General features: G+C 43.5%; 5 protein-coding genes across 5 annotated transcripts; all 5 read left to right on the plus strand.

Moving 5' to 3' along the window:
• On the plus strand, positions 1–1948 carry LOC307140071 (zona pellucida sperm-binding protein 4-like; the record flags this gene model as incomplete). Its single annotated transcript, XM_079839314.1, has 8 exons — positions 1–60; positions 541–631; positions 701–888; positions 960–1057; positions 1126–1283; positions 1370–1562; positions 1632–1779; positions 1859–1948. 8 exons carry the CDS (start codon positions 1–3, stop codon positions 1946–1948), a joined length of 1026 nt encoding a protein of 341 aa, XP_079695440.1.
• Positions 1949–5250: 3302 nt separating this feature from the next.
• LOC307140072 (zona pellucida sperm-binding protein 3-like) lies at positions 5251–6472 on the plus strand (the record flags this gene model as incomplete). Its single annotated transcript, XM_079839315.1, has 5 exons — positions 5251–5640; positions 5719–5840; positions 5921–6024; positions 6090–6267; positions 6340–6472. The coding sequence occupies 5 exons, from the start codon at positions 5251–5253 to the stop codon at positions 6470–6472; spliced, it is 927 nt and encodes a 308-aa protein (XP_079695441.1).
• Positions 6473–6604: 132 nt separating this feature from the next.
• LOC307140073 (zona pellucida sperm-binding protein 4-like) lies at positions 6605–13619 on the plus strand (the record flags this gene model as incomplete). Its single annotated transcript, XM_079839316.1, has 8 exons — positions 6605–6608; positions 6695–6769; positions 10766–10953; positions 11025–11122; positions 11191–11348; positions 11435–11627; positions 11697–11844; positions 13614–13619. The coding sequence occupies 8 exons, from the start codon at positions 6605–6607 to the stop codon at positions 13617–13619; spliced, it is 870 nt and encodes a 289-aa protein (XP_079695442.1).
• A 1708-nt stretch (positions 13620–15327) lies between these two features.
• Positions 15328–16857, plus strand: LOC307140074 (zona pellucida sperm-binding protein 3-like; the record flags this gene model as incomplete). Its single annotated transcript, XM_079839317.1, has 7 exons — positions 15328–15717; positions 15796–15917; positions 15998–16101; positions 16167–16344; positions 16417–16534; positions 16606–16685; positions 16758–16857. The coding sequence occupies 7 exons, from the start codon at positions 15328–15330 to the stop codon at positions 16855–16857; spliced, it is 1092 nt and encodes a 363-aa protein (XP_079695443.1).
• Positions 16858–21468: 4611 nt separating this feature from the next.
• On the plus strand, positions 21469–23380 carry LOC307140075 (zona pellucida sperm-binding protein 4-like; the record flags this gene model as incomplete). The annotated part of the gene is made up of 8 exons (XM_079839318.1): positions 21469–21528; positions 21973–22063; positions 22133–22320; positions 22392–22489; positions 22558–22715; positions 22802–22994; positions 23064–23211; positions 23291–23380. 8 exons carry the CDS (start codon positions 21469–21471, stop codon positions 23378–23380), a joined length of 1026 nt encoding a protein of 341 aa, XP_079695444.1.
• Between the last annotated feature and the right edge of the window lie 502 nt (positions 23381–23882).

The following is a 23882-nucleotide window of genomic DNA, read 5'->3' on the forward strand; positions in this document are numbered from 1 at the left end:
ATGTTAAAGCAAACTGATCAGCGGGTTCAAAAACAAGCTAGTCACCAGTTTCCTCAGAAGGTTCAACAGCTAGCTAGTCAACAGTTTCCTCAGAAGGTTCAACAGCAAGCTAGTCAACAGTTTCCTCTGAAGGTTCAACAGCTAGCTAGTCAACGGTTTCCTCAGAAGGTTCAACAGCTAGCTAGTCAACAGTTTCCTCTGAAGGTTCAACAGCAAGCTAGTCAACAGTTTCCTCTGAAGGTTCAACAGCAAGCTAGTCAACAGTTTCCTCAGAAGGTTCAACAACAAGCTAGTCAACAGTTTCCTCAGAAGGTTCAACAGCAAGCTGTTCAACAGCAAGCTAGTCAACAGTTTCCTCAGAAGGTTCAACAACAAGCTAGTCAACAGTTTCCCCAGCAGGTTCAACAACAAGCTAGTCAACAGTTTCCTCAGCAGGTTCAACAACAAGCTAGTCAACAGTTTCCTCAGCAGTTTCAGTCTAAGCAGCCAGTGGCGCAGGCAGAGCCCCTTGACAAATGTGCTGTAGCTGATTATGAGCAGATCCAATGTGGCCCACCTGGTATCAGTGGTGCTGAGTGTGAAGCTATCAACTGCTGCTTTAACGGACAGCAGTGTTACTATGGGAGGGCAGGTAAGAGTGAGTCAATGTAAAGGTGTTCACGTTAAACCACTCCTCAGTAATAACCTGCTCTTGTGCCAGTGACTGTCCAGTGTATAAGAGATGGTCAGTTTGTGGTAGTGGTGGCTAGAGATGTTACACTACCTCGCTTGAGCCTGGATTCAGTCCATCTCCTGGGTGGAAATGACCCATCTTGCAGTCCTGTGGGATCCACACCTTCCTTTGCTATATACCAGTTCCCTGTCACTGCATGTGGCACAAGCATGATGGTGAGTAGCTGCTTGTGGTTCTGTTCTGCATGGCTTGGAATGGACTGGATGCCAACAGTTACTATTTGCAGGAGGACGGTGGATATGTGGTGTATGAAAACCGAATGACCTCCTCGTATGAAGTGGGTGTCGGACCACTTGGTTCCATCACAAGGGACAGCCATTTTGAGTAGGTATTTTTTTTAGAAAAAAATATTAATCCTTGACAAGGCTACAAGCTCACTATTTGTTGTCTAGGCTTCTCTTCCAGTGTAGGTACTCTGCTACTTCTGTGGAAGCTCTGGTTGTGGAGGTCAACACTGTTCCTGCACCTCCACCAGTAGCGGCTCCTGGACCCCTCAGGGTTGAGCTTAGACTGGCAAATGGTCAGTGTGTCACCAAAGGCTGTGCTGAAGGTAAGTGTCTGTCCAAGTATGCATTAGTATTTTCTAAAACTCCAGGTTGCGGCAGTTTCTGGTTAAACGCTGATTTTCTTTCTCAGGGGATGAGGCATACACGTCCTACTACGGTGACGCTGATTATCCGGTCACAAAAGTCCTGCGGGAGCCTGTGTATGTTGAGGTGCGCATTTTGGAGAGGACCGACCCCAACATTGTCCTAATGCTGGGACATTGCTGGGCGACATCAACCCCCAGTCCCCTCAGTCTACCCCAGTGGGACCTTCTGGTTGATGGGTGAGTAAGGCCAGTCTTTATCCATCTAGTGCGCTGTAAGGCATTTCTGACTGCCTCTTTGCCTTTCAGATGCCCTTACCAGGATGACCGTTACCTGACCACATTGGTTCCAGTGGCTGGATCTTCTGGTCTTCAGTTCCCAACCCACTACAAGCGCTTTGTTGTGAAGATGTTCACATTTGTGGACCCAGCATCACTGGCTCCTCTACAGGAAACCGTATGCTCTGCAGCTTTTCCTGAATCCTTAATATTAGGTGTTTTTCTTTCTGTGGCTTAACCCTTTCCCCCTCTGTTAGATCTTCATCCACTGTAGTACAGCAGTGTGCCATCCCTCTTCTGGCTCCTGTGAGCAAAGCTGCACTAGGAAAAGTGAGTGCTTGTTGTAAACTGACTTCAGGAACCTTGAGAATTTGTTTTTTTTAAATGCCTCACAATTCTACCATTTCTTTTCCAGGAAGAGATGCTAACGTCAAGACCATCTCTAGTGGGCAAACTGTGGTGTCTAGTGGAGAAGTTAACCTGGTCATGTGACTTTAGTAGTTTTAATAAACTTCTTAACTCAACTGTCTCTTTGGTATTGATCTTTCATGACTGTTCTCAGTTTGATTTATTGGGCTACACTACTAAACCAGAGTTCCCTTTTTTGCTTCAAGGTTATGCTTGACTTGAACTAAACAAGCCAAGTTTCTGCCCAAACCTGACCTATTTGCCAAGTTCCAGTTGCTAACCTGGGTCCCTGTTCTTAATGGTATCAAATCTGTTTTGGTCTCTACTTGTGGCTTTATGGCTGGACTAACATAACTGCTTGTATTGATATTCACGCATGCCAAGTCCCTCTGTTTTTTGGTAAGAAAGCCCCCCCGAAGTCATGCAAGTACAGCATTGCATCTGCAATGAAATCAGTCTCAACCTGCATTGTCCTTTTTAATCCCAAATTGTGACCAGCCTTTTTTCTTGTTTATTAAAAAGTAGACTGAAGCTTTAATAAAAGCTGGTTTAGTCCCTTAACTGGTGTATCACACCTGAGTTGCTGTCTGAGGGCCTGTTTACACAACTGGTACTAAAGCGTTTATCAGTCCAATCACAAGTGGACTATGCTAAATACAGGTGTAAATGGGTCTAAAATGGTTTAAACTTGTCCTTTTTAACCTTCACTCATGAAAGGGGTCTTTATAAACTGTTTCCAGAGTGTGACATTAACTGGTCTTAACCATGTCGCTTCTGTAGATTTGGATAAGCTACTTTGTTTAACTGTCTGTGCTTGTTGTTGCACCATTAAAAACAGAACGTGGAAGGCAATTTGACTAGTATCCATGCTGTCAAGGAAATGCATCCCATTTTAACTTTAAATTTAACTGGTTTGAAGAGCTAAATGTCGGTGTATTAGGTTTGTGAAATAAACATTTCCAAATGGGGTCTATGATATTTGTCCATTTTAGTGTCCCATCATTAACTTAAGTCTTAGTCCTGTTAACTCTTCTTGCTCTTTGTATCACATTTTTCCTAGAGACATTTTGGGGGAAAATTGGAGAAAACGTAGGTCTGTGGCCAGTTGCATAAACTGCTGATGTTAAAGAATAAGAAGCTGAGGGCAAGTGGACAAAAGTGAATGTCTGTTTCAATACCAGGAGGTTTCTTGTAGGTATTGGGCTGTTACATGTGTGTACCGAATTTCATACCTGTACGTGAAACGTAGCGGGAGGGGCACTTTGTTGAAATGTTGTAGGTGGCGCTATCGAGCCATTTTGCCATGTCTTCAGGCCAGGACTCTTATCAAACATCTGAAGTTTGGGGCAGATCGGACATTGTATGCCCGAGTTACAACAACTTCCTGTTTTATGGCGAACCATCGAATTTTGTGAGGCCGCCACTGACACGCCCTTCAGGGAAAACTCAAGATCTTCGCAATTTAACATCACCAAGGCCTTTAGATTAGACTGTGCAAATATGATGTTGATCTGATTAAATCTCTAGGAGTAGATCGTTAATGTACAAGGTCTGGAAATGGCAAAAATTTTGCAGAGAAAATTCAATATATCACACTTCCTGTTGGGTTTTCAGGTTTTGCCCCCCAAGGTCTTTTTTGTAGGTATTGGGCTTTTACATGTGTCTACCGAATTTCATACTCGTACGTGAAACGTAGCTCGAACGGCGCTTAATTGATTTTTTTGTAGGTGGCGCTATCGGGCCATTTTGCCACGCCTAATTCTGAAACCCATATTGGATGTACATTTTCACCACTTTTGACGCGTGTGCAAAGTTTCATGAGATTTCGAGCATGTTTAGGCCCTCAAAAATGTGATTTATTTGGGAGAAGAAGAATAATAGGCTGAGCAATTCCAATAGGGTCCTCACACCATTGGTGCTCGGGCCCTAAAAATGTATTTCAAAATAATATTAGAAACAGAGATTTATTTTTGATAGAATAATGACTTTATAATGTTATTGCAGTCTTACACACATGCTGTACAGTTACTCTGAGCAGTGCATTAATTTCAGGGCACTGGGCATTGCGTCATTTAATTACTGTATTTGCATTATTGTAAAGTTAGGTTTAGGGTTGGGGTAGGTGTAAGCGTTAATCTGGTAAGTAGCACATTTATTTATTGTTATTTAGTTGTGAGATTTTGTCTCACTTACGACCGTTGCTGTACCTCTTTCAGCCACAACTCTTCTTCTCTGTTTTCAGTGTATTTCTGTGGCAGGATTACAGCGCCACATACTGACCTGGCATGTATACTACATCGTTTTGAGTCTTTTCAATGCTCTCGTGTGTACACAGATATTTCTTGAAACGAGGGGGGAAAAAAAGATCGGATAGGGAAAGCTCTGGCTTCGTGTGGACGGAGCCTTAGATAACTTAATCCAGATATTTTAATCCAATCCGCAAATTCGTTTGAAGAACCAAATTAGCCAGAGATCAGTTATCATGATTAGAAGATCTGGGATCTGTCAAATCATCTCAGATGTATTAAGAGAGGTACGAAGAATGGACCCCAGATCTGTCATTTTGATATTTAAAACAAGAAATCATTTTGGTTTAGCTACTAATAACCTGCCCTTATTTGGTACTTCATTTTATCCTTTTATTCAAAATTGCTCCATTTCAGTTCCGGCTTGTTAAGATTGCTGTCAATGTGAGGGAAGAACGTTTTCTTACACTCTAAACCTGACTATAAACATTCTCAACTTTATTATTTTGGATACTCTAGTGTACAATTCTGTCTGTGGCCATGTTTCTGAATTAATAAAAAAGGAAGACGCAAAAAAGACTTGGTTGTTTGTGTTTCAGAGAATTCTTGAAAATAAGAAATCATTTGGTTTAGCTACTAATAACCTGCCCTTATTTGATACTTCATTTGATCCTGAGTGATAAACAATCAATGACTTACACCTGTGATATATTGATTGAGTAAATTGGCAGGTGCAGAGAAAAATGATGCCTGTCATGAGAAAGGTGGAGCCATGCTGATTTACATCTGTATAAATTTGGATGGTAGCACCCGAAAGTGTTGTTGAAACAAGCTTGGCAATAATGGGGTTTTGGCAGGTTGGATTTGGATTGGTGTTTATTCTTGCTCTTGGATTTTCTGATGCACAATGGAGAGCAAGAGCAGCACATAATCGCAGTCCAAGTGAGTTTAGGCCTAGGACATTGGCTCAAGCTTCTCAACAGGCTGATTCCAGGATGTCTGTGGTTCCCAGTAAACCTGGATTTGCACCACAAACGTTTCCTGACTTTGGAAAGCCTTCTCAAGATCTTATGGGTGTTCAATCAAAAGAGCTGTTGCAGGGTCCAGTGGCAAAACTGACGTGGAGCTTTCCAAGTCTACCAGAGGAACCACAGCAACCCGACGTTCCTTTTGAGTTGCCGCATCCTGTCCCTGCCAACAGTGTAGCTGCTCAGTGTGGAGAGAGCTCGGTATATGTGGAAGTGATGAAGGACTTCTTTGGGACTGGGCACCCACTGTTGTCCTCTGCTTTTACACTGGGAGGCTGCACTGCAACTGGAGAGGATCCTTCTGCTCAAGTGCTCATCTTTGAGTCTGAACTGCATGGATGTAGCAGCACATCAATGGTGGGGTTTTATTTTGCCGTTACTCACAGGGACAGTTCAAAAACATCCATGATCGTTTTCAATTAACTTTCTTTTTAGGTGACTGAGGATGAGCTTGTCTATACCTTCAACATTATCTACACCCCACAAGAGGTTTCATATGGTGTTCCTATTGTAAGGAGCAGTATTGCGGTGATTGGTATCGAGTGTCATTATCCAAGGTAGGATCTGGATAAGATCTTCGCTGGATCTGATCCCACCATTTATGGGCATGAGATGACCGCTTGTTTAACTCCTACAGAACACATAATGTGAGCAGCGATGCCTTAATGCCCACTTGGATCCCATATGCCTCAACTAAGGTTGCAGAGGAAGTCTTTGTCTTCTCCCTCAAGCTCATGACTGGTTGGTGTATCCCAAACTGATTTGTGGCATGCTTGTGACCCTGTGCTAAGACTCTTTCTTTGCAGATGACTGGATATTTGAGCGACCTTCTAACCAGTACTTCCTGGGTGACATGATCAATCTTGAAGCATCAGTGCGTTTGTACAGCCATGTTCCCGTCCGTGTGTTTGTGGACAGCTGCGTGGCTACTGCAGTCCCTGATGTTGCTTCTGTCCCCAGATACTCCTTTATTGAGAATAATGGGTAAGAGGTGCTACCTCATGTATACCAGCTTCCAGAAGGGTTGCAGGGTTTCTAACTGGGTTCTGTTTACAGGTGTCTGGTTGATGCCAAGCTCACAGGCTCCACGTCTCACTTTATGCCTCGGACTCAAGGTGATAAGCTACGGTTTCAACTAGAGGCGTTCAGGTTCCAGCAAGCAGACAGTGGACTGGTACGTGTGTTTTAGTTGTGCAACTCTTTGTATGATATGCTACCATGGTGAACAAACAATTGTCTTTGCAGGTCTACATCACATGCATTTTGAAGGCGGCTGCAACAACCTCAAGTTCTGAGCAAAAAGCTTGTTCATTCTCTGCTAATGGGTATGTTGTCTGCTAGATGGGTGTACAGGTAAATTAGTTGTCGTCAAATTAACTGAGGGTGTTTCTTGTCAGTTGGGTGTCCGCAGATGACTCTGACCAGGTGTGTGGCTGCTGTGACACCACTTGTAGCGTCAGAAGTGGAAGTGATCGGCTGCTTACGGGTATGGATTAACTCTGATAACTGTTATTGTCATTCCTGGCTTTAGTTCTCACTAATCATTTGTTCATCAGATCTACAATGGGAAAAGGCGTCTGTCGGCCCCATCAATGTTAAGGACCATGGCCAAAAATAACTGGAAATGCCACGTGATTTAATAAAAGTGATCTTAATAGATTTGTGTATGGTCCTTACTGGCACAATACTAAACGTATCTACATGATTTGACTGTACAAATATGCACCACAAAATGCCTTTTACTACTGGCCTGTGTGGGGACTGATATTTTGTAGGGCTAAGCCTGTTACAACACTAAAGGGCATTTCAATGGCATCACATCCTTTCTGGTGCTTGGTAGATACTTTTGGGGGGTCACGCTAAGAGGCAACATCCTGCAGTCTCTCTTGAAGCCAACACTGAAGTGACTTAAACTGCAATTCATCGACTGGCTGCTAGAGACGAGCTCCAAAAGGAAGTCAAATCTGTATCTCCCCTGTGTTAAAGGCTTAGTTCACTTCAAAATTAGAACTTACCCCTTCTCATCCTAGATGTTCATGCCTTTCTTCAGTCAAAAAAAAATGAAGGTATTTTTGAGAGAACATTCCAGGATTTTTCTCCATATAACGGACTTCTGTGGCAACCAACAGGTAAAGGTCCAAATAATACAGTTTCAGAGGCTCTGCATGATCTCAGATAAAGAATAGGGTCTTATCTAATATAATGATTGGGCATTTTCAATGTAAAATAAAAATGTGTATACTGTACTTTTTAACTGAAATTACTCTGGCGCGGTGTGCCACAGATTATACTGGACTTACTGTCATAGCAACAGGTCCGTAAGATCAAACCTGGGGTCCGTTCTTCGTACATCGCAACTCCGTTAGCTGGATTTGATTGTTGGTGATTTGGCATGATCTTTGATTGTTTGGTTCTTCGAAGCTCATCCTGAACTTGCTGTCATAGCAACAGGTCTGTAAGATGAAACCTGTGCGAGCGGCTTATTTCATGTAAACAGGATTAGAGTGCACCTTTTTACATTTACATTTACATTTACATTTAGTCATTTAGCAGACGCTTTTATCCAAAGCGACTTACAAATGAGAGCAATAGAAGCAACTAGAACGGTCAAGGGCTACAGTATGCAAGTGCTGTAACAAGTCTCAGTTAATCTAACACAGAACACACAACTTTTTTTTTTTTTTTTTTTAAATAAATTAGACAGACAGAAAATGAATCGAATGGAATGTTAAGTGCTATTCTTGATTGGTTAGGTGCTGCTGGAAAAGACGTGTCTTTAGCCGTTTTTTGAAAATGGCTACAGACTCGGCGGCTCGAATTGAGATAGGCAGGTCATTCCACCAGGTGGGGGCAGTCCAGGAAAAGCTCCGTGAGCTGGCCTGAAGGAGGTGAGTGGGGATAGGGTCAAGTGGACAGGTAGTGGGGTGGTTGGAAAGGATGAGTTTGGAGATGTCAGCTTCAGAGAGCAGAGAAAAAGAGGGGAGCGTATGTGTGATGGTTGTTGAGATGTGCGTGTCGGTTTGTGGTGCGGAGAATTGGCTGCTGATGGAGGAGATTTTATTTGTGAAAAATGATGCAAAGTCGCCAGCTGTAAGAGTTGATGAAGGAGGGGGGGGAGGAGGACAAAGGAGTGAAGAGAATGTTCTGAAAAGTGCACGAGAGTCAGAGCAGTTGTTGATTTTGTTGTGGTAGTATGTAGATTTAGCAGTGGAGACATTAGCAGAGAAAGAAGCAAGGAGAGACTGATACAGGGTCAGGTCAGTAGTGTTTTTAGTTTTTCGCCACTTCCTCTCTGCCGCCCGGAGCCCAGAACGATGTTCGCGGAGAACATCAGTGGCGTTTTTTAAGTGGCGTTGATACTTAAATTTTGTCCCAACAACTGCAACTTTATTACAAGAGTTCTTTACTGAATCAGGGGCAATAATTTAAATCACAATAATAATTAAAGCTGCAAGCAGCGATGAAAGGGCCCTCGCACATGCACCGTCACCTGGTGGCCTCAGGAAAACGGCGAATAGTGGGCGACATGCATTTAAGCGGGTAAATATAGGAGAAATATGGCAAACTCACTTCAATGTGCCACACTTCCTTCTGCCAGAAGGTGGCGCTATGACTAACTGAATATTGGCATGTAGATGTGTTTAGGTCAGGACTCTTATCAAACAAGTGAAGTTTGGGGGAGATCGGACATTGTATGCCTGACTTACAACAGCTTCCTGTTTCATGGTGAAACATCAGACTTTGTCCAGCCACGGACACGCCCTTCAGCGAAAACTCAAGATCTTCACAATTTAACATCTAACAAGATGAGACTGACCAAATATGATGTTGATCTGATAAAATCTCTAGGAGGAGTTTGTCAAAGTACCACGTCTGGAAATGGCAAAAACTGCAAACATTTTGCAGAGAAAATTCCAAATATCTAATTTCCTGTTGGGTTTTCAGATTTTGCTTCCAGGGACTTTTTTTAGGTATTGGACATGTGTGTACCGAATTTCATACTTGTATGTGAAACGTAGTGCGAATGACGCTTAATTGAAGTTTTGCAGGTGGCGCTATCGAGCCATTTTGCCACGCCTAACATGTAGGGTTAGGGTTAAGTTATTTCCCAACACTGCTAAGTATATATGAGTAGACTCGTCCCCTCTGTCATAATCAAGGAGTCGAGGGTCTGTCCACATAAACCTTCCTTGTCCACTTATGGAACACTTCAAACTGGCGACAGGGATTGCCCCGTGGGGAAGTGCTTAGGGAGGTTTGTGAGTGTGTTGCTAAATTTGGAACTACAGACTACTCTTACTATTTCTGCCATATAAAGATACTGTAAAAGTAGTAATGCTAGTTAATATTTCAGCATGTCTACAAGCGAAGCGGAATGCACCAAACATCTAGCCAAAGTACTTTGGGCAAGCTCTAGTAGCAAACCTGAGCATGAACCTTTTTATTTGTCTTCAATATGACACATCTGACTAATTGGAGTCAAGATACATCACATGCGTATAATTTTGAGAACCAATGAGAATTTTCTGGTAGCATAAGCTCCCATTTGGGCAAGTCTGGAGAATCATGACTGTTAATGAAGAGGGAGGGATTATCGTTAATTAGACAAAATCTGTAGAATACAAAAAGACCAAAGGGCATCATCTCAACAGTGTGACTAGCTGTTGAACGATGGCAGGAAGTTGTTGTGCTGTTCAATTGCTGGCACTTTGTGTGTGGTTTTGTGCTTTTTGTCATGCTGTTCCACAGTGGAGTAATCTGCCCCAGTATCCTCAAGCTCCGATGTTAAAGCAAACTGATCAGCGGGTTCAAAAACAAGCTAGTCACCAGTTTCCTCAGAAGGTTCAACAGCTAGCTAGTCAACAGTTTCCTCAGAAGGTTCAACAGCAAGCTAGTCAACAGTTTCCTCTGAAGGTTCAACAGCTAGCTAGTCAACGGTTTCCTCAGAAGGTTCAACAGCTAGCTAGTCAACAGTTTCCTCTGAAGGTTCAACAGCAAGCTAGTCAACAGTTTCCTCTGAAGGTTCAACAGCAAGCTAGTCAACAGTTTCCTCAGAAGGTTCAACAACAAGCTAGTCAACAGTTTCCTCAGAAGGTTCAACAGCAAGCTGTTCAACAGCAAGCTAGTCAACAGTTTCCTCAGAAGGTTCAACAACAAGCTAGTCAACAGTTTCCCCAGCAGGTTCAACAACAAGCTAGTCAACAGTTTCCTCAGCAGGTTCAACAACAAGCTAGTCAACAGTTTCCTCAGCAGTTTCAGTCTAAGCAGCCAGTGGCGCAGGCAGAGCCCCTTGACAAATGTGCTGTAGCTGATTATGAGCAGATCCAATGTGGCCCACCTGGTATCAGTGGTGCTGAGTGTGAAGCTATCAACTGCTGCTTTAACGGACAGCAGTGTTACTATGGGAGGGCAGGTAAGAGTGAGTCAATGTAAAGGTGTTCACGTTAAACCACTCCTCAGTAATAACCTGCTCTTGTGCCAGTGACTGTCCAGTGTATAAGAGATGGTCAGTTTGTGGTAGTGGTGGCTAGAGATGTTACACTACCTCGCTTGAGCCTGGATTCAGTCCATCTCCTGGGTGGAAATGACCCATCTTGCAGTCCTGTGGGATCCACACCTTCCTTTGCTATATACCAGTTCCCTGTCACTGCATGTGGCACAAGCATGATGGTGAGTAGCTGCTTGTGGTTCTGTTCTGCATGGCTTGGAATGGACTGGATGCCAACAGTTACTATTTGCAGGAGGACGGTGGATATGTGGTGTATGAAAACCGAATGACCTCCTCGTATGAAGTGGGTGTCGGACCACTTGGTTCCATCACAAGGGACAGCCATTTTGAGTAGGTATTTTTTTTAGAAAAAAATATTAATCCTTGACAAGGCTACAAGCTCACTATTTGTTGTCTAGGCTTCTCTTCCAGTGTAGGTACTCTGCTACTTCTGTGGAAGCTCTGGTTGTGGAGGTCAACACTGTTCCTGCACCTCCACCAGTAGCGGCTCCTGGACCCCTCAGGGTTGAGCTTAGACTGGCAAATGGTCAGTGTGTCACCAAAGGCTGTGCTGAAGGTAAGTGTCTGTCCAAGTATGCATTAGTATTTTCTAAAACTCCAGGTTGCGGCAGTTTCTGGTTAAACGCTGATTTTCTTTCTCAGGGGATGAGGCATACACGTCCTACTACGGTGACGCTGATTATCCGGTCACAAAAGTCCTGCGGGAGCCTGTGTATGTTGAGGTGCGCATTTTGGAGAGGACCGACCCCAACATTGTCCTAATGCTGGGACATTGCTGGGCGACATCAACCCCCAGTCCCCTCAGTCTACCCCAGTGGGACCTTCTGGTTGATGGGTGAGTAAGGCCAGTCTTTATCCATCTAGTGCGCTGTAAGGCATTTCTGACTGCCTCTTTGCCTTTCAGATGCCCTTACCAGGATGACCGTTACCTGACCACATTGGTTCCAGTGGCTGGATCTTCTGGTCTTCAGTTCCCAACCCACTACAAGCGCTTTGTTGTGAAGATGTTCACATTTGTGGACCCAGCATCACTGGCTCCTCTACAGGAAACCGTATGCTCTGCAGCTTTTCCTGAATCCTTAATATTAGGTGTTTTTCTTTCTGTGGCTTAACCCTTTCCCCCTCTGTTAGATCTTCATCCACTGTAGTACAGCAGTGTGCCATCCCTCTTCTGGCTCCTGTGAGCAAAGCTGCACTAGGAAAAGTGAGTGCTTGTTGTAAACTGACTTCAGGAACCTTGAGAATTTGTTTTTTTTAAATGCCTCACAATTCTACCATTTCTTTTCCAGGAAGAGATGCTAACGTCAAGACCATCTCTAGTGGGCAAACTGTGGTGTCTAGTGGAGAAGTTAACCTGGTCATGTGACTTTAGTAGTTTTAATAAACTTCTTAACTCAACTGTCTCTTTGGTATTGATCTTTCATGACTGTTCTCAGTTTGATTTATTGGGCTACACTACTAAACCAGAGTTCCCTTTTTTGCTTCAAGGTTATGCTTGACTTGAACTAAACAAGCCAAGTTTCTGCCCAAACCTGACCTATTTGCCAAGTTCCAGTTGCTAACCTGGGTCCCTGTTCTTAATGGTATCAAATCTGTTTTGGTCTCTACTTGTGGCTTTATGGCTGGACTAACATAACTGCTTGTATTGATATTCACGCATGCCAAGTCCCTCTGTTTTTTGGTAAGAAAGCCCCCCCGAAGTCATGCAAGTACAGCATTGCATCTGCAATGAAATCAGTCTCAACCTGCATTGTCCTTTTTAATCCCAAATTGTGACCAGCCTTTTTTCTTGTTTATTAAAAAGTAGACTGAAGCTTTAATAAAAGCTGGTTTAGTCCCTTAACTGGTGTATCACACCTGAGTTGCTGTCTGAGGGCCTGTTTACACAACTGGTACTAAAGCGTTTATCAGTCCAATCACAAGTGGACTATGCTAAATACAGGTGTAAATGGGTCTAAAATGGTTTAAACTTGTCCTTTTTTTTAAAACTTTTAACCTTCACTCATGAAAGGGGTCTTTATAAACTGTTTCCAGAGTGTGACATTAACTGGTCTTAACCATGTCGCTTCTGTAGATTTGGATAAGCTACTTTGTTTAACTGTCTGTGCTTGTTGTTGCACCATTAAAAACAGAACGTGGAAGGCAATTTGACTAGTATCCATGCTGTCAAGGAAATGCATCCCATTTTAACTTTAAATTTAACTGGTTTGAAGAGCTAAATGTCGGTGTATTAGGTTTGTGAAATAAACATTTCCAAATGGGGTCTATGATATTTGTCCATTTTAGTGTCCCATCATTAACTTAAGTCTTAGTCCTGTTAACTCTTCTTGCTCTTTGTATCACATTTTTCCTAGAGACATTTTGGGGGAAAATTGGAGAAAACGTAGGTCTGTGGCCAGTTGCATAAACTGCTGATGTTAAAGAATAAGAAGCTGAGGGCAAGTGGACAAAAGTGAATGTCTGTTTCAATACCAGGAGGTTTCTTGTAGGTATTGGGCTGTTACATGTGTGTACCGAATTTCATACCTGTACGTGAAACGTAGCGGGAGGGGCACTTTGTTGAAATGTTGTAGGTGGCGCTATCGAGCCATTTTGCCATGTCTTCAGGCCAGGACTCTTATCAAACATCTGAAGTTTGGGGCAGATCGGACATTGTATGCCCGAGTTACAACAACTTCCTGTTTTATGGCGAACCATCGAATTTTGTGAGGCCGCCACTGACACGCCCTTCAGGGAAAACTCAAGATCTTCGCAATTTAACATCACCAAGGCCTTTAGATTAGACTGTGCAAATATGATGTTGATCTGATTAAATCTCTAGGAGTAGATCGTTAATGTACAAGGTCTGGAAATGGCAAAAATTTTGCAGAGAAAATTCAATATATCACACTTCCTGTTGGGTTTTCAGGTTTTGCCCCCCAAGGTCTTTTTTGTAGGTATTGGGCTTTTACATGTGTCTACCGAATTTCATACTCGTACGTGAAACGTAGCTCGAACGGCGCTTAATTGATTTTTTTGTAGGTGGCGCTATCGGGCCATTTTGCCACGCCTAATTCTGAAACCCATATTGGATGTACATTTTCACCACTTTTGACGCGTGTGCAAAGTTTCATGAGATTTCGAGCATGTTTAGGCCCTCAAAAATGTGATTTATTTGGGAGAAGAAGAATAATAGGCTGAGCAATTCCAATAGGGTCCTCACACCATTGGTGCTCGGGCCCTAAAAATGTATTTCAAAATAATATTAGAAACAGAGATTTATTTTTGATAGAATAATGACTTTATAATGTTATTGCAGTCTTACACACATGCTGTACAGTTACTCTGAGCAGTGCATTAATTTCAGGGCACTGGGCATTGCGTCATTTAATTACTGTATTTGCATTATTGTAAAGTTAGGTTTAGGGTTGGGGTAGGTGTAAGCGTTAATCTGGTAAGTAGCACATTTATTTATTGTTATTTAGTTGTGAGATTTTGTCTCACTTACGACCGTTGCTGTACCTCTTTCAGCCACAACTCTTCTTCTCTGTTTTCAGTGTATTTCTGTGGCAGGATTACAGCGCCACATACTGACCTGGCATGTATACTACATCGTTTTGAGTCTTTTCAATGCTCTCGTGTGTACACAGATATTTCTTGAAACGAGGGGGGAAAAAAAGATCGGATAGGGAAAGCTCTGGCTTCGTGTGGACGGAGCCTTAGATAACTTAATCCAGATATTTTAATCCAATCCGCAAATTCGTTTGAAGAACCAAATTAGCCAGAGATCAGTTATCATGATTAGAAGATCTGGGATCTGTCAAATCATCTCAGATGTATTAAGAGAGGTACGAAGAATGGACCCCAGATCTGTCATTTTGATATTTAAAACAAGAAATCATTTTGGTTTAGCTACTAATAACCTGCCCTTATTTGGTACTTCATTTTATCCTTTTATTCAAAATTGCTCCATTTCAGTTCCGGCTTGTTAAGATTGCTGTCAATGTGAGGGAAGAACGTTTTCTTACACTCTAAACCTGACTATAAACATTCTCAACTTTATTATTTTGGATACTCTAGTGTACAATTCTGTCTGTGGCCATGTTTCTGAATTAATAAAAAAGGAAGACGCAAAAAAGACTTGGTTGTTTGTGTTTCAGAGAATTCTTGAAAATAAGAAATCATTTGGTTTAGCTACTAATAACCTGCCCTTATTTGATACTTCATTTGATCCTGAGTGATAAACAATCAATGACTTACACCTGTGATATATTGATTGAGTAAATTGGCAGGTGCAGAGAAAAATGATGCCTGTCATGAGAAAGGTGGAGCCATGCTGATTTACATCTGTATAAATTTGGATGGTAGCACCCGAAAGTGTTGTTGAAACAAGCTTGGCAATAATGGGGTTTTGGCAGGTTGGATTTGGATTGGTGTTTATTCTTGCTCTTGGATTTTCTGATGCACAATGGAGAGCAAGAGCAGCACATAATCGCAGTCCAAGTGAGTTTAGGCCTAGGACATTGGCTCAAGCTTCTCAACAGGCTGATTCCAGGATGTCTGTGGTTCCCAGTAAACCTGGATTTGCACCACAAACGTTTCCTGACTTTGGAAAGCCTTCTCAAGATCTTATGGGTGTTCAATCAAAAGAGCTGTTGCAGGGTCCAGTGGCAAAACTGACGTGGAGCTTTCCAAGTCTACCAGAGGAACCACAGCAACCCGACGTTCCTTTTGAGTTGCCGCATCCTGTCCCTGCCAACAGTGTAGCTGCTCAGTGTGGAGAGAGCTCGGTATATGTGGAAGTGATGAAGGACTTCTTTGGGACTGGGCACCCACTGTTGTCCTCTGCTTTTATACTGGGAGGCTGCACTGCAACTGGAGAGGATCCTTCTGCTCAAGTGCTCATCTTTGAGTCTGAACTGCATGGATGTAGCAGCACATCAATGGTGGGGTTTTATTTTGCCGTTACTCACAGGGACAGTTCAAAAACATCCATGATCGTTTTCAATTAACTTTCTTTTTAGGTGACTGAGGATGAGCTTGTCTATACCTTCAACATTATCTACACCCCACAAGAGGTTTCATATGGTGTTCCTATTGTAAGGAGCAGTATTGCGGTGATTGGTATCGAGTGTCATTATCCAAGGTAGGATCTGGATAAGATCTTCGCTGGATCTGATCCCACCATTTATGGGCATGAGATGACCGCTTGTTTAACTCCTACAGAACACATAATGTGAGCAGCGATGCCTTAATGCCCACTTGGATCCCATATGCCTCAACTAAGGTTGCAGAGGAAGTCTTTGTCTTCTCCCTCAAGCTCATGACTGGTTGGTGTATCCCAAACTGATTTGTGGCATGCTTGTGACCCTGTGCTAAGACTCTTTCTTTGCAGATGACTGGATATTTGAGCGACCTTCTAACCAGTACTTCCTGGGTGACATGATCAATCTTGAAGCATCAGTGCGTTTGTACAGCCATGTTCCCGTCCGTGTGTTTGTGGACAGCTGCGTGGCTACTGCAGTCCCTGATGTTGCTTCTGTCCCCAGATACTCCTTTATTGAGAATAATGGGTAAGAGGTGCTACCTCATGTATACCAGCTTCCAGAAGGGTTGCAGGGTTTCTAACTGGGTTCTGTTTACAGGTGTCTGGTTGATGCCAAGCTCACAGGCTCCACGTCTCACTTTATGCCTCGGACTCAAGGTGATAAGCTACGGTTTCAACTAGAGGCGTTCAGGTTCCAGCAAGCAGACAGTGGACTGGTACGTGTGTTTTAGTTGTGCAACTCTTTGTATGATATGCTACCATGGTGAACAAACAATTGTCTTTGCAGGTCTACATCACATGCATTTTGAAGGCGGCTGCAACAACCTCAAGTTCTGAGCAAAAAGCTTGTTCATTCTCTGCTAATGGGTATGTTGTCTGCTAGATGGGTGTACAGGTAAATTAGTTGTCGTCAAATTAACTGAGGGTGTTTCTTGTCAGTTGGGTGTCCGCAGATGACTCTGACCAGGTGTGTGGCTGCTGTGACACCACTTGTAGCGTCAGAAGTGGAAGTGATCGGCTGCTTACGGGTATGGATTAACTCTGATAACTGTTATTGTCATTCCTGGCTTTAGTTCTCACTAATCATTTGTTCATCAGATCTACAATGGGAAAAGGCGTCTGTCGGCCCCATCAATGTTAAGGACCATGGCCAAAAATAACTGGAAATGCCACGTGATTTAATAAAAGTGATCTTAATAGATTTGTGTATGGTCCTTACTGGCACAATACTAAACGTATCTACATGATTTGACTGTACAAATATGCACCACAAAATGCCTTTTACTACTGGCCTGTGTGGGGACTGATATTTTGTAGGGCTAAGCCTGTTACAACACTAAAGGGCATTTCAATGGCATCACATCCTTTCTGGTGCTTGGTAGATACTTTTGGGGGGTCACGCTAAGAGGCAACATCCTGCAGTCTCTCTTGAAGCCAACACTGAAGTGACTTAAACTGCAATTCATCGACTGGCTGCTAGAGACGAGCTCCAAAAGGAAGTCAAATCTGTATCTCCCCTGTGTTAAAGGCTTAGTTCACTTCAAAATTAGAACTTACCCCTTCTCATCCTAGATGTTCATGCCTTTCTTCAGTCAAAAAAAAATGAAGGTATTTTTGAGAGAACATTCCAGGATTTTTCTCCATATAACGGACTTCTGTGGCAACCAACAGGTAAAGGTCCAAATAATACAGTTTCAGAGGCTCTGCATGATCTCAGATAAAGAATAGGGTCTTATCTAATATAATGATTGGGCATTTTCAATGTAAAATAAAAATGTGTATACTGTACTTTTTAACTGAAATTACTCTGGCGCGGTGTGCCACAGATTATACTGGACTTACTGTCATAGCAACAGGTCCGTAAGATCAAACCTGGGGTCCGTTCTTCGTACATCGCAACTCCGTTAGCTGGATTTGATTGTTGGTGATTTGGCATGATCTTTGATTGTTTGGTTCTTCGAAGCTCATCCTGAACTTGCTGTCATAGCAACAGGTCTGTAAGATGAAACCTGTGCGAGCGGCTTATTTCATGTAAACAGGATTAGAGTGCACCTTTTTACATTTACATTTACATTTACATTTAGTCATTTAGCAGACGCTTTTATCCAAAGCGACTTACAAATGAGAGCAATAGAAGCAACTAGAACGGTCAAGGGCTACAGTATGCAAGTGCTGTAACAAGTCTCAGTTAATCTAACACAGAACACACAACTTTTTTTTTTTTTTTTTTTAAATAAATTAGACAGACAGAAAATGAATCGAATGGAATGTTAAGTGCTATTCTTGATTGGTTAGGTGCTGCTGGAAAAGACGTGTCTTTAGCCGTTTTTTGAAAATGGCTACAGACTCGGCGGCTCGAATTGAGATAGGCAGGTCATTCCACCAGGTGGGGGCAGTCCAGGAAAAGCTCCGTGAGAGTGATTTCATGCCTCTTTGGTATGGCACTACAAGGCGTCGTTCACTGGCAGACCGTAAGCTCCTGGAGGGTGTGTAAGTCTGAACAAGCGAGTTTAGGTATATTGGTGCAGAGCCAGTGGTTGCTTTGAAGGCGAGCACCAGTGAATTGAATTTGATGCGAGCAGCTATTGGCAGCCAGTGGAGATTGATGAAGAGAGGCGTGACGTGCGCTCTCTTCGGCTCGTTAAAGACCACCCTTGCCGCTGCATTCTGGATCAGTTGCAAGGGTTTGATAGTGCATGCCGGAAGGCCCGCTAGAAGAGCATTACAGTAGTCCAGTCTGGAGAGAACAAGAGCTTGGACCAGGAGTTGTGTGGCCTGCTCTGATAGGAAGGGTCTGATCCTCCTAATATTGTATAACGCAAATCTGCAGGACCGGGATGTTGCAGTAATGTGGTCAGTGAATTTTAGCTGATCATCAATCACAACTCCAAGATTCCTGGCTGTCCTGGACGGAGTTATGGTTGATGATCCTAGCTGAATGGAGAGATTATGATGAAGTGCTGGGTTGGCTGAGACCACAAGCAGTTCTGTCTTTGGAAGGTTGAGTTGCAGGTGATGTTCCTTCATCCAGGCAGAAATGTCTGTTAGGCAGGCAGCGATACGACCACCAACCGTGGGATCATCTGGTTGAAATGAGAAGTAGAGTTGAGTGTCGTCAGCGTAGCAATGATAGGAAAAGCCATGTTTCTGAATGACAGTTCCCAGTGATGACATGTAGATGGAGAAGAGAAGTGGTCCAAGCACTGAGCCCTGGGGTACTCCAGTGGCTAGATGATGTGACTTAGACACTTCACCTCTCCATGACACTCTGAAGGACCTACCTGAGAGGTAAGACTTGAGCCACTGGAGAGCAGTTCCTGAGATGCCCATCTCCATGAGAGTTGACAGGAGTATCTGGTGGTTAACTGTGTCAAAAGCAGCAGACAAATCCAGTAAGATAAGTACTGTGGATTTGGAAGCCGCTCTTGCCTGTCTCAGTGCTTCGGTAACCGAGAGCAGGGCAGTCTCAGTTGAGTGGCCACTTTTGAAGCCAGATTGGTTGATATCCAGGAGGTTGTTCTGTTCAAGAAACGTAGAGAGCTGGTTAAAAACAACTCGCTCGAGTGTCTTTGCAATGAAAGGCAGAAGGGATACCGGTCTGTAGTTTTCTAAAAGTGCTGGGTTCAGAGAGGGTTTCTTAAGCAGTGGGGTTACCCGAGCCTGCTTAAATGCTGTGGGGAAAGTCCCGGTGTGAAGAGAGGTGTTGACAATGTGAGTGAGTGCAGGAGTAACAGAAGAAGAGATGGCCTGAAGGAGGTGAGTGGGGATAGGGTCAAGTGGACAGGTAGTGGGGTGGTTGGAAAGGATGAGTTTGGAGATGTCAGCTTCAGAGAGCAGAGAAAAAGAGGGGAGCGTATGTGTGATGGTTGTTGAGATGTGCGTGTCGGTTTGTGGTGCGGAGAATTGGCTGCTGATGGAGGAGATTTTATTTGTGAAAAATGATGCAAAGTCGCCAGCTGTAAGAGTTGATGAAGGAGGGGGGGGAGGAGGACAAAGGAGTGAAGAGAATGTTCTGAAAAGTGCACGAGAGTCAGAGCAGTTGTTGATTTTGTTGTGGTAGTATGTAGATTTAGCAGTGGAGACATTAGCAGAGAAAGAAGCAAGGAGAGACTGATACAGGGTCAGGTCAGTAGTGTTTTTAGTTTTTCGCCACTTCCTCTCTGCCGCCCGGAGCCCAGAACGATGTTCGCGGAGAACATCAGTGGCGTTTTTTAAGTGGCGTTGATACTTAAATTTTGTCCCAACAACTGCAACTTTATTACAAGAGTTCTTTACTGAATCAGGGGCAATAATTTAAATCACAATAATAATTAAAGCTGCAAGCAGCGATGAAAGGGCCCTCGCACATGCACCGTCACCTGGTGGCCTCAGGAAAACGGCGAATAGTGGGCGACATGCATTTAAGCGGGTAAATATAGGAGAAATATGGCAAATTCACTTCAATGTGCCACACTTCCTTCTGCCAGAAGGTGGCGCTATGACTAACTGAATATTGGCATGTAGATGTGTTTAGGTCAGGACTCTTATCAAACAAGTGAAGTTTGGGGGAGATCGGACATTGTATGCCTGACTTACAACAGCTTCCTGTTTCATGGTGAAACATCAGACTTTGTCCAGCCACGGACACGCCCTTCAGCGAAAACTCAAGATCTTCACAATTTAACATCTAACAAGATGAGACTGACCAAATATGATGTTGATCTGATAAAATCTCTAGGAGGAGTTTGTCAAAGTACCACGTCTGGAAATGGCAAAAACTGCAAACATTTTGCAGAGAAAATTCCAAATATCTAATTTCCTGTTGGGTTTTCAGATTTTGCTTCCAGGGACTTTTTTTAGGTATTGGACATGTGTGTACCGAATTTCATACTTGTATGTGAAACGTAGTGCGAATGACGCTTAATTGAAGTTTTGCAGGTGGCGCTATCGAGCCATTTTGCCACGCCTAACATGTAGGGTTAGGGTTAAGTTATTTCCCAACACTGCTAAGTATATATGAGTAGACTCGTCCCCTCTGTCATAATCAAGGAGTCGAGGGTCTGTCCACATAAACCTTCCTTGTCCACTTATGGAACACTTCAAACTGGCGACAGGGATTGCCCCGTGGGGAAGTGCTTAGGGAGGTTTGTGAGTGTGTTGCTAAATTTGGAACTACAGACTACTCTTACTATTTCTGCCATATAAAGATACTGTAAAAGTAGTAATGCTAGTTAATATTTCAGCATGTCTACAAGCGAAGCGGAATGCACCAAACATCTAGCCAAAGTACTTTGGGCAAGCTCTAGTAGCAAACCTGAGCATGAACCTTTTTATTTGTCTTCAATATGACACATCTGACTAATTGGAGTCAAGATACATCACATGCGTATAATTTTGAGAACCAATGAGAATTTTCTGGTAGCATAAGCTCCCATTTGGGCAAGTCTGGAGAATCATGACTGTTAATGAAGAGGGAGGGATTATCGTTAATTAGACAAAATCTGTAGAATACAAAAAGACCAAAGGGCATCATCTCAACAGTGTGACTAGCTGTTGAACGATGGCAGGAAGTTGTTGTGCTGTTCAATTGCTGGCACTTTGTGTGTGGTTTTGTGCTTTTTGTCATGCTGTTCCACAGTGGAGTAATCTGCCCCAGTATCCTCAAGCTCCGATGTTAAAGCAAACTGATCAGCGGGTTCAAAAACAAGCTAGTCACCAGTTTCCTCAGAAGGTTCAACAGCTAGCTAGTCAACAGTTTCCTCAGAAGGTTCAACAGCAAGCTAGTCAACAGTTTCCTCTGAAGGTTCAACAGCTAGCTAGTCAACGGTTTCCTCAGAAGGTTCAACAGCTAGCTAGTCAACAGTTTCCTCTGAAGGTTCAACAGCAAGCTAGTCAACAGTTTCCTCAGAAGGTTCAACAACAAGCTAGTCAACAGTTTCCTCAGAAGGTTCAACAGCAAGCTGTTCAACAGCAAGCTAGTCAACAGTTTCCTCAGAAGGTTCAACAACAAGCTAGTCAACAGTTTCCCCAGCAGGTTCAACAACAAGCTAGTCAACAGTTTCCTCAGCAGGTTCAACAACAAGCTAGTCAACAGTTTCCTCAGCAGTTTCAGTCTAAGCAGCCAGTGGCGCAGGCAGAGCCCCTTGACAAATGTGCTGTAGCTGATTATGAGCAGATCCAATGTGGCCCACCTGGTATCAGTGGTGCTGAGTGTGAAGCTATCAACTGCTGCTTTAACGGACAGCAGTGTTACTATGGGAGGGCAGGTAAGAGTGAGTCAATGTAAAGGTGTTCACGTTAAACCACTCCTCAGTAATAACCTGCTCTTGTGCCAGTGACTGTCCAGTGTATAAGAGATGGTCAGTTTGTGGTAGTGGTGGCTAGAGATGTTACACTACCTCGCTTGAGCCTGGATTCAGTCCATCTCCTGGGTGGAAATGACCCATCTTGCAGTCCTGTGGGATCCACACCTTCCTTTGCTATATACCAGTTCCCTGTCACTGCATGTGGCACAAGCATGATGGTGAGTAGCTGCTTGTGGTTCTGTTCTGCATGGCTTGGAATGGACTGGATGCCAACAGTTACTATTTGCAGGAGGACGGTGGATATGTGGTGTATGAAAACCGAATGACCTCCTCGTATGAAGTGGGTGTCGGACCACTTGGTTCCATCACAAGGGACAGCCATTTTGAGTAGGTATTTTTTTTAGAAAAAAATATTAATCCTTGACAAGGCTACAAGCTCACTATTTGTTGTCTAGGCTTCTCTTCCAGTGTAGGTACTCTGCTACTTCTGTGGAAGCTCTGGTTGTGGAGGTCAACACTGTTCCTGCACCTCCACCAGTAGCGGCTCCTGGACCCCTCAGGGTTGAGCTTAGACTGGCAAATGGTCAGTGTGTCACCAAAGGCTGTGCTGAAGGTAAGTGTCTGTCCAAGTATGCATTAGTATTTTCTAAAACTCCAGGTTGCGGCAGTTTCTGGTTAAACGCTGATTTTCTTTCTCAGGGGATGAGGCATACACGTCCTACTACGGTGACGCTGATTATCCGGTCACAAAAGTCCTGCGGGAGCCTGTGTATGTTGAGGTGCGCATTTTGGAGAGGACCGACCCCAACATTGTCCTAATGCTGGGACATTGCTGGGCGACATCAACCCCCAGTCCCCTCAGTCTACCCCAGTGGGACCTTCTGGTTGATGGGTGAGTAAGGCCAGTCTTTATCCATCTAGTGCGCTGTAAGGCATTTCTGACTGCCTCTTTGCCTTTCAGATGCCCTTACCAGGATGACCGTTACCTGACCACATTGGTTCCAGTGGCTGGATCTTCTGGTCTTCAGTTCCCAACCCACTACAAGCGCTTTGTTGTGAAGATGTTCACATTTGTGGACCCAGCATCACTGGCTCCTCTACAGGAAACCGTATGCTCTGCAGCTTTTCCTGAATCCTTAATATTAGGTGTTTTTCTTTCTGTGGCTTAACCCTTTCCCCCTCTGTTAGATCTTCATCCACTGTAGTACAGCAGTGTGCCATCCCTCTTCTGGCTCCTGTGAGCAAAGCTGCACTAGGAAAAGTGAGTGCTTGTTGTAAACTGACTTCAGGAACCTTGAGAATTTGTTTTTTTTAAATGCCTCACAATTCTACCATTTCTTTTCCAGGAAGAGATGCTAACGTCAAGACCATCTCTAGTGGGCAAACTGTGGTGTCTAGTGGAGAAGTTAACCTGGTCATGTGACTTTAGTAGTTTTAATAAACTTCTTAACTCAACTGTCTCTTTGGTATTGATCTTTCATGACTGTTCTCAGTTTGATTTATTGGGCTACACTACTAAACCAGAGTTCCCTTTTTTGCTTCAAGGTTATGCTTGACTTGAACTAAACAAGCCAAGTTTCTGCCCAAACCTGACCTATTTGCCAAGTTCCAGTTGCTAACCTGGGTCCCTGTTCTTAATGGTATCAAATCTGTTTTGGTCTCTACTTGTGGCTTTATGGCTGGACTAACATAACTGCTTGTATTGATATTCACGCATGCCAAGTCCCTCTGTTTTTTGGTAAGAAAGCCCCCCCGAAGTCATGCAAGTACAGCATTGCAT

Source organism: Gobio gobio, assembly GCF_949357685.1.
Source record: "Gobio gobio genome assembly, chromosome: 16".
In the NCBI taxonomy this organism is placed as follows: Eukaryota; Metazoa; Chordata; class Actinopteri; order Cypriniformes; family Gobionidae; genus Gobio; species Gobio gobio.